The sequence below is a fragment of the Pyrus communis genome, chromosome 15, assembly GCF_041283825.1.
Source record: "Pyrus communis isolate YQ-2024b chromosome 15, ASM4128382v1, whole genome shotgun sequence".
Classification (NCBI taxonomy): Eukaryota; Viridiplantae; Streptophyta; class Magnoliopsida; order Rosales; family Rosaceae; genus Pyrus; species Pyrus communis.
In genome coordinates this window covers 40878581-40888335 of record NC_142579.1, presented here as the reverse complement: position 1 = coordinate 40888335, position 9755 = coordinate 40878581, and the positions used below count along the sequence as shown (strand labels likewise).

General features: G+C 37.6%; 1 protein-coding gene across 3 annotated transcripts; it reads right to left on the bottom strand.

Moving 5' to 3' along the window:
* Nucleotides 1-1374: 1374 nt before the first annotated feature.
* On the bottom strand, nucleotides 1375-7096 carry LOC137719497 (transcription initiation factor TFIID subunit 5-like). Of its 3 annotated transcripts, none has more exons than XM_088686684.1 (19): nucleotides 6817-7096; nucleotides 5997-6078; nucleotides 5840-5917; nucleotides 5607-5705; nucleotides 5456-5512; nucleotides 5267-5330; nucleotides 5075-5183; nucleotides 4603-4705; nucleotides 4330-4478; nucleotides 3802-3912; nucleotides 3644-3713; nucleotides 3525-3564; nucleotides 3267-3431; nucleotides 3090-3166; nucleotides 2813-2929; nucleotides 2420-2685; nucleotides 2247-2342; nucleotides 2092-2167; nucleotides 1375-2004 (listed from the first exon to the last, which is right to left on the bottom strand). In XM_088686684.1, the coding sequence occupies exons 1-19, from the start codon at nucleotides 7005-7007 to the stop codon at nucleotides 1951-1953; spliced, it is 2004 nt and encodes a 667-aa protein (XP_088542810.1). In that variant the 5' UTR covers nucleotides 7008-7096; the 3' UTR covers nucleotides 1375-1950. The 3 variants fall into 3 exon arrangements, with proteins under 3 accessions (XP_088542810.1, XP_088542809.1, XP_088542811.1); XM_088686683.1 differs by having other exon boundaries at nucleotides 5267-5355; nucleotides 5457-5512; nucleotides 6817-7095; XM_088686685.1 differs by lacking the exon at nucleotides 6817-7096 and having other exon boundaries at nucleotides 5267-5355; nucleotides 5457-5512; nucleotides 5607-5685; nucleotides 5839-5917; nucleotides 5997-6059.
* Between the last annotated feature and the right edge of the window lie 2659 nt (nucleotides 7097-9755).

Below are 9755 nucleotides of genomic sequence, written 5' to 3'. Positions count from 1 at the left end.
TAAAGTACGTATCAGGGAATGCACTATTAGGAACAAAATAATCATCCAAGAGTTCCATACCTCGTCGTTGCCTGCTTCTATCAAGGTTTCCAGAACGGCTAGGCCTGCAGATCTGAGCCATAGCTTGGACGACTCGACGGAAATGTGAGGCTCTGCCTATTCTTACTTTGTCATCTCTCCTTTTACGCTCCTTATCCTCTTCCCTCTCATTTCTTGCCCTCTGGTGATTGAACATTGTTTCTGATTCGTTAAACAATTTTTCCTTTTCCTGATCGAGTTCCCACATCATCCTTGAGGAAGAAGAAGACATTGTAAGAAAGAAACAGAAACTATGAATAATGATACAGATTTTTGTGAAGAAGGAAGCAGAAACTATGAATAATGATAGAGATCTTGAGAAAATTGGTGTGAGATTTGTGAGGATGGATGGTGGATTATATGGAGGATTCAGAAAGGATTAGGTTGTACATAATGTCACTTGGCATGCCGTCATTCGTTACAAATCTGATGGAAATCTATCCTCAAAGATTGTGAACAGATTATGACACGTGGCGCGACATGATTGGTTAATAATCTTATCAGAAATCCATCACCAATAATTGTATTTTCAGATAATGACACGTGGCATAACGAGTACGATTAAAAAATTTATTGAAAATCCATCCCCAATAATTGTCTTTTCGGATTTTATGACAAGTGGCGCAACGACAACGATTAAAAATCTTATCCGAAATTACAAATAAAATTATTTTGTATTATTTAATAATACTTCGGATAATGACACGTGGCGCAACGAGAACGATTAAAAATCTTATCAGATATTACAATTAAAATTATTTTGTATTATTTTATAAATAAATAAAATACTAATATTTTATTGCCTATTGCCAAGGCTATTGAAGTGTAATGGTGGAGATGCAAATGCTATTGCCAAGGCTATTACTATTCATTAAGGGCAGTTACTGTTTATTAGGTGGATTGAATAGTGAATAGCCCGGGGGAAGGGCTCCAACGTTGGAGTTGCTCTAACGAGGGTGTGGGTTCAAATCCCACTTCTGACATTTCTTTTCACATTTTTTTTCCCTTTTTCTCATATTTTCCTTTATTTTTACGATAACGAGTCTTCATGTTTAATTATTCGGCAAAATGATGAATGGAAAATCATACCATATATCGGACTCAATTTTTCTTTCCTTGTGTGTTACTAAACGCAAAAAATGTGGGTGATACTCATACGTTGCACTTCCATTTTTGTTAAATAAACGTATCCTTCTCTTATTCTCTCTCTTGCGGAAAAAAGAATTTGATCGTAATCTCACAATCCCATTCAAATTTCAAAATATCTTGTTTGGCTTGAGGTTGGGAGATTCTGAATTACCATAAACATTCTGACTGCTGGGTTAAAAACACAAATAGAAATTGTTTCTTGTACAACAAAGAACCGTTGAAGCCATGAAAACCCTTCTTAAGAGACCTGATAAGAGTGCGACGTCAAGGGTTTTCTGTCATCATTTACTCCAGAATTTCTCCCCTCAGCGTGGCGCGCTGCGCATGGGTTGCGCATGCGGGTTTAACGCTCATCACATCTGTTCATCTTAGGGCCTTCGAAGTGGAAGGCCAGGACTTGATTTCCAAGATACCATGCACACTTGAGCACGTGTGTTGTTCGCAGCAGAGAAAAGCTCCATATACTCGGAGCCATTGTCCGGAAGGGATTGAACAAAACTGAACTTTATGCAAAATGTATCCAGGGACAATAAAGAAGTACACCATTTAACTGTTACAAAATCTGTCATTGTGTCATGACAAGCAAGGTGCCTTACCGAATGTGGCACAGAGGAGCGTTGGACGGGCAGGTCACAAGACCGAAGAGGGAGGAGAAAGGCCGAGGTCTTGTACAGCAAGTTACAATACCTTTCCTCGAGTTAGATCAAGTCTAAAGGGAGTGATTTATACAGTTTTTGAGAGAACCCCGGAAGCAAATAGAAGGTTTCTTCGAGAAAACTGCATCATAAACATTAAATGAATGATCAACTCTTCATAATTATTAAGCAGAGATAAGTTACTGTTATTGACAATTTGTACATTTACCCGTAACGAATAGACAGGAGTAGACTTCGTCGGCAAAGTCTTCACTGATCTCAATCTGCTGGTATTTCCGCTTTTGCTGATTGAAACCATAATGTTAGTGAAATCACTTTGTTTACAGAAACGCATAAGAAAGAGAAAGGAACTGAGGAACTCACTCTTCTTCAGTTCTTGGCAACTTTGTACTTGGAGTTACGTCCCATAGTTTTACAGTGCAATCGGCAGATCCAGAAGCAAGAAGCGAACCGTCACCACTGACATATCATAAATCATACTAAGACAGTTTTCTACACACGGAATATTATGGTATGAGAAAGAAAAGATGATCCACCTGAAATCAAGTGTCCATACACATGAGGTGTGACCCGTCAAAAGTGTAACGCAGCGGCCACTTGAAAGGTCCCACATCATGATTGCTCCATCTTCATCACCAGAAGAAATGTAACGGCCGTCAGGTGACATTGCCAGAGACAAAACCATACTCCTGTGACCAATAAATATTCGAACACACTCTCCAGTCTGTACATCCCACAATCGAACTGTTTTGTCACTCGAACCAGTGGCAATGTAGTTGCAGTTGACATGCCATTGCACACACTAAAAAAAATGCAACACATCAGAATTTTTGTTGGATGGATTATGGCACAAGGCAGTAATTCAATAAAAAACTGAACGCTTCAAATTTACAAAATACAGATGCGGACATAAAGTGAGAGTTACTGACATCAACATCAGATAAGTGTCCGGCCATTAACCTCAAAGGCTGAATTCTGTCCATAGACCATATCCTTGCTGTTCGATCATGGGAAGTACTGGCAAAATAATGACCTACAGGGCTAAACTGCATAAGACGAAAACCTATACCATTAGCGTAGAATTAAAAGAGGTATTGAAGTGGAGACAGAAGAAAATAAATCCCATGTGACCAGAAATCAAGATTTAAAATCTGTTGCTAGAAAATGTGAGCGGACTGTGGTTATGTCAAGTTCAACCAGATATACCTGAACATCCCATACTGGGTAATTATGACCCTTGTAGCAAACAAGATTTGCATTTAGTTTTGTGCTCCACAACCGAACTGCACCATAGCAATGGAGTTTCTTACCAACTAGTTTATTGGTACAAGAGAGGGGAAGGATGGGGGGGAGAGAGATATAGAACAGCTAAGGACAACATACCAGTTGAGTCTGCTGAAGAGGAAAGTATAAAAATCCCCAAGGGGATTGAAAGTAGCTGAATAAACTGGCCCTGAATGACCCTGAAACAAAGTATATGGTTTTTTCCCACCATTGACAGAACTTGTTCACTTGAAGTGGTGGTACCATTCTCAACCTGCAAAGCTGCTGCACAAGCATAGTTCAATATACTTGCACATTTGCACATTTCAAGAACAGGTAAAAAAAATCGTCATACAAAAACTGAAATTTGAAACTTACAATCAAGGCTTTGTTGCCCAATCTTTGCCATATCCCATACCTGTCGAAGAATGCTTCAACATTAGCTCACACTTGAAGAGCAATATGCACAAGAAGAAAGTAATAAGATAAGATGAAACCTTCGGCGACGAGTCTGAAAATCCACCAGCAACCATGGATCCATCATGGGATATAGACGAACAGTTTATCCTGGAAAATTGTTGAACAAAAAGATGAGTAATGGAGTAGAAAATGGAACCCAGTGTTGGTCAGAGACAAAGAGAGTTAAGGGAATTACCCATTGTGCGTGTTGATGAATGTATAAAAGCTGACAGATGGCAGCGCAGCACTACTCAATTGCACACGGTTTCTCAAGTCTTCAAGAATAGAATGTTCAAGCTCTGTGGGACTGAAGGAATCAACAAAAGATTAGTAAGTAACCTGCATTTGATCTTAAGCATGGACTAACAATTTCCTATACCAAGACGCTGAACAAACATGCAGCGAAAGGCTTCACTTAACAAAATATTATCTAATGAGCCCACGCTGAAAATTACTCTCTGTCAATCAACACTTCACATACTGGTAGCTGACAAATCAACTTCCTTTTGATCTATGTAGTAGCTTTGCATGGAACTGAAAATACTTCATAAAACTCAAGCTATGTCCATTGATCCCAACTTTACTGACTTCTAGTTTAACAAGACTCATTTAAACAAATTGGAACCAATATTATATTTCATCTAAACGTACAGTTCTACCATTACCTACATCCAAAGTCAAAAGAAAAGGAGGAGAAGGGAGGGGGGTGGATTCCAGAAACTACATTACTGGCAAAGTAAGCTCTGGTTTGACTCTTGGTACTGCAGTTACAGGGGTTGCCTCAGGGCGTGCGCTTTTCGCTGCACCAGCAGCCTTGTCCTTTTTCAACTTTTTGTTCGAAGCCCCCTGTTTAGCTCCTTCACTTAATTTTTTTCTGAACCAAAAACAGATTGACAAAAGTCAATGATATACCAGCCAATAGTTACAAGCACATTACTTCAAAAAATTGTACTCTGAAGCTGTGAAGTTGTTACAGGATTTCAAAGTATATTTGCACCTTATTCTCATTCCTGTCCCCTTCTTTGCTTTCTCCTTCTGCCTTTTCAGAGTCTAAGGCCTCAGCCTTGTCCAAGCATTCGTCCAAGGAATCTTCGAGCAACTGCAACAAAATATATGATTGCACAGAAAGTCAGGAAACTGCAAATGAGTCTGCATGTTTTATGCACGTTTGGTCAAAAAACTTACTGGTTATTTCAATAAACATATTTTAAGTGATTATTAAAATATAAAGCAGCAGCTTTGGGTAACATGTTAATCGAAAATGCAAAAGCAAAAGAAACTTTACCTTTCTAATAGGAGGCAGATACTTTCAATATGCAACAAAATGAGTACTATTAAAAATTCTTCAAAAATCTTCATGCAGCTTCTAAAAAGAAGTTTATTCATTTTCATTAGAGAAATTCAAATACGCACAAGAACCAGTTTGACATACACACTATATAGTCAGCATTCTTGACTCACCCCCCCCCCCCCAATGTATTTCCTTATGGTTTATCTGATTAGCTGAATCCAGGCTACTTCCGGTAAGTGTTACAGCCTCAGCATCATCAGAAATTGAGCTGGGTTGTCCAGGAGAAACTACAAAACCAATTAAAACATTAGATATGAACATATTGTTATGTAGCATATCACACCTTCAACCAGACATCAAACCAATATACCTTGGAAGTTAATATGCTCATTGATAATCCCAAGCACTGTGGCGGACTGTGACTTGTGTAGAAACTGCAGCAGAAGCTCATACGAGTACGGGAAAGATAATTGACCCAAAAATATGTTGTTCAACTATTTATATATATGGTTATATACACAGCCTACAAAAACAACTAAAAGAAGAACCAGAATATTACCTGGCATATCTTTATGTTGACTTTGCTCTGCCTAAGAGAATGAGCGAATTCCATCTCCTGAGTAACAACAGAAACATGAGAAACTTTCTTAAGGTGCTGATGTAATCATAAATCTAAAATGCAATACTGAGAATGTTCCAGAAGTTAACACCTCCAAATGAGAAGGAGAAAGAACGCCTTCCAACTTCTGTAGATCTCGTTGGTGCATCATTTCGTGGTTTTCACGGAAGCTGTTGAAAAATGTCCGAGCCGGTAATATGAACAAAGGACAGGTGTTCACTCATTGACCAGTAATTACACCAGAAGTTTAAGCCTCAAGAGAGTAAGAAATCAACGACAATCACATAAATCTAACAAGACATGACAAGAAGTAAGAGATATACCTTCTTGAATATGACCTTTAGCAACCAGATCCATGAAACAATGAATAAATACTGGATAGAGAACACGAAGCGACTCATGCTGCATATGCGGAAAATATAAAACATTAAAATATAAGAAGTAAAATCCATAGACAAATTAACACAAAAAGGTAAGTTACCCTGTTCAAATCTAGTGAACTGTAAATCCACGACCTCAACTTGGCATATGCATCTTGGTACTGTGCTGGACCTTCCTCATATCTGTAAAACAAATAATGCCAACTAAATAACTAAAAGAAACCTCAAACCAAAAACACTAGAATGAACAAACAGAAACATAAGCATTTACATGTACACGTAAAACGAATGCTCCTATTTCAGCTTTTCCCATCGTCTTAGAAACACTGACATTGAAGCTGTGTGCTTAATCAATCATATAATGATCCGACTTCCAAACTCTAATTTTCTTTTTTGTATAGTTCCTACAGTTAATCATTGAACCCAATATACCTAATTTTTCATAATAGCCGGAAACCTTAGTAGTGAACTCTTCTCGGTCATGCCTTTATCCCAATGGGATTAGTTCTGAGCTCTACAACAATCTCAATTCTAGTCATGCCTAAAGTCCGAACTTCACCCCACTACAACACCAATCGAAATTCCACTGTACGGTTTCCATACAGAAATTAGTGGACTTAAGACACCCAAAATTTCACAAAATCCGGAGACCTGTGCTGAACTCATTTCGGCAATGCTTTAAACCTACTGGAAACTAGTACTTAGCTCTCTGAAATTCCCAATTCTATTAATGCCAAAGTCCGAAATTTGCCCCACTAAAACACCAATCAAAATTCCACTGAGTAATACTAAAACCTCAGCTTCTAAGTTCAAATAAAAACTACAGCTAAACCCCGCATGTATCACGTATAACCATTATAACCCAAAAATCAACAACAAATATCAAATGGAAGTGCGAGAAGAACGAAAGAGAGATAGTACTGAGAGAATGATAGGATGTGCTTGGAGACGTCGGGGTCCAATTTGGAATTGAAAGAGATCGGGGACGAAGAGCTGTTGTTATTCTTGTTTAGTTCGTCTTGAAAAGCGTTCTCCGTCTGCTTGAAGCCTTTCTTCTTCAAGTAAGCCGCCACGAACTTCCGCACGCTCTCCTCGTCCACCGCCTCGGCCATCTCCGCCACCGCTTTTTGTCGCTGTTTCTCTCTGTTCGAAACTGTGAACGGAAAACCCCTCAGCCATTCAGTCCCTCTTGTGTCGTCCTGGCCTTCAAATTCCCGGTCTTTCTAATCGTGGGTCACGGGACCCACAAACTTGGAATCAACCATCCGAAGTCGTTCGGAATTTTGGGCTCCAAACGTACTTGTTATTTTTAAGTGTAAATTATAGTAATGTTCCTTCAATTTTAATCAAATTGGCGTAATAGTCTCTCAGTTAAAAATTCATTACTATTGATCCTTCACCTTATCAAAATGTGTAGCTATAGGTTTTTTCATCAATTTCGTCAAAATTTTGTCAAAATAAGTTATGTTAGAATGATCATTTATACAAGTAGGGTCTCTCAACTCATCAAAGTGTGTAATTATGGTCATTTTCGTCAACTACATCAAAAAATTTGTCAAAACGAGTTATGTTGGAAGGGTCATTGCTACGATTGGGTTAAAGTTAATGAACCATTTATCCCGTTGAATTAAAGTTAAGGGACCAATAGTAATGGATTTTTAGTTGAGGAACCATAGCTGCACGTTTTGATGAGTTAAGGGACCAATGATAATGGGATTTTGGTTGATAGATAATTACTCCAATTGAGTTAAAGTTAATGGACCATAGCTACAATTTACTCTATTTTCAATTAGTTGGCCCAAACTTGGAACTGTTTTTTATACTAAATTGGTTTGGGCCTTGTTTTTGTGAATTAGGATTGTGACACATTGACGAATGAGAACTAGAGTTTTTAGTACCTTTGCAAGTGGTGGAGTGTCAAGGTAAATTTTTGTATTCAACTAATTGTGTCGTAAATTGCGTTTTGGGTTTAAACCCTCCTTCTTTATATAATTAGAATAGATCATACTATGGTTTGTCAAAAAGTAAAGTGAGTCGTCATTTCATGTACAAGACAGTATCATTTCCTCCTAAACATTTAGACACCAAGTTCCCCTTATCTAGAGAAGCAACGGTTAGATTTGAACATCGCTAGACAATTTCGTTTCTATCAAAATTCCACCACTTGCCGCTCACTCTGCCATGAGAGCAAAGAGACGCACAATATCTCACTGTAGCTTTGTTTGCCACCCTTTGGTAAGAAGATGAAAAACATAGGCTCTTTTGGTAGGTTGGATGATATATGTTATGGATCTTTAAATGGACTTGAGTCCAAGATCATTCTTTGATACGTTTAAAGAGCATCACAATTTAGATTTCTATTTTGGATCCAAATCTAGAATAACATAGGATTCTTAACCAGTTAGGCCATCTCCAACCGAAGGGTCCAGATGGCCGAAAATAGCCCGAAAACCGTATCCAACCGAGGGCTAGGCAAAATGGCTTTGGAATCAGAGAGCTGACTTCAGCTAGCCGTTGCATTTGAATTTTTTTTTTTTTATAGTTTTATTATTATTTATTATTTATAAAAATTTTCCTATAACTTCTATTTTTAATATTTTTTTTTAAATTCTATTTTTTCCTATAACTTTTATTTTACAAAATTTGTTTTTTTTTTTTTTTAAATTCCATTTTTTCCTATAACTTCTATTTCACATAGTTGCTTTATTTTATTTTAAATTCTATTTTTATCCTATAACTTCTATTTCACAAAATTTGTTTCATATTTTTTTTTAAATTATATTTTTTTCCTATAACTTCCTAAGCCATTATACAACATTAAATTAAATTAAGTAACATGAAACAATATTAAACAATATGAAATAACATTAAATAACATTAACCAACATACAAATTATACAACATAAAAAAAAAAAAAAATTTAACAACATGAAACTTAAACAACATTTTAAAAAACATTTAATAACATAAAACTTAAATGCCTACTCCATACTTCTTTTGGCCCAAAGATGTGCAACAAGATCATGTTGTAGGTACTTGTTTGTGGCACGAGAACGTATCATTTTATAGCGCCTCATGTACTCATTTATAGAGATACTACCAGTTCTTGGATTAAAAGGCAAATTAGACCCATCATATATTTTTGCACGAGCCCTTCTTGACCTATTTAGATCTTCTTGGTCGTCATCGGACTCTCAATCAATATACTCATCTCGCTCATCCTCCACTATCATATTGTGTAATATGATGCAAGACATCATGATGGAGTCCAAATTTTCTCAACTCCACCATCTTACCGGTTCGTTAATAATCTTCCACCGTGCTTGTAGAATACCGAAAGCTCTCTTAACATCTTTCCGGTATGCCTTTTGGTGTAAAGTTAACAACTTTTTTGCGTCATTCCTAGGGTTTGGAATTGCTTGGACAAGTGTTGCCCCACTTTGGGTAGATGTCATCTGCCAAGTAATACCCCATATTGTATTGACGGTTGTTGATGTAGTAGTGAAGTTGAGGTGCTTTACCTTCTGTCAAGTTATTGAAGATGGGTGAACGCCCAAGAACTGTAATGTCATTTTGGGATCCAGGGACTCCAAAGAAAGCATATCAAATCCATGTGTCATATGAGGCAACTGCCTCTAACACAACAGTTGGCTTTCTCGACCTTCCGCTAAAGCCTCATTGCCATCCGGTGGGACAGTTCTTCCAATCCTAATGCATGCAGTCTAATGACCCTATCATGCCCGGAAACCCACGGTCTTCAGCTTTGCGAAGGAACCGATTCAGATCTTCTTGATTTGGTTCACGGAGGTACTCGTCTTTATGAACCTGAACAATTGTGTCACAAAATTGTTGAAGAGTAT

Bases quoted from the DNA above. Each gene is read 5' to 3' on its own strand.
- LOC137719497 (XM_088686683.1), bottom strand. From the start codon at position 7,007: ATGGCCGAGGCGGTGGACGAGGAGAGCGTGCGGAAGTTCGTGGCGGCT. The intron at 3,167-3,266 runs GTATGTTGTCCT...GCTATGGTGCAG, and splicing joins CTCTTCAGCAGACTCAACTG to TTCGGTTGTGGAGCACAAAA. The intron at 2,005-2,091 runs GTAAATGTACAA...TTTATGATGCAG, and splicing joins CTCCTGTCTATTCGTTACGG to TTTTCTCGAAGAAACCTTCT.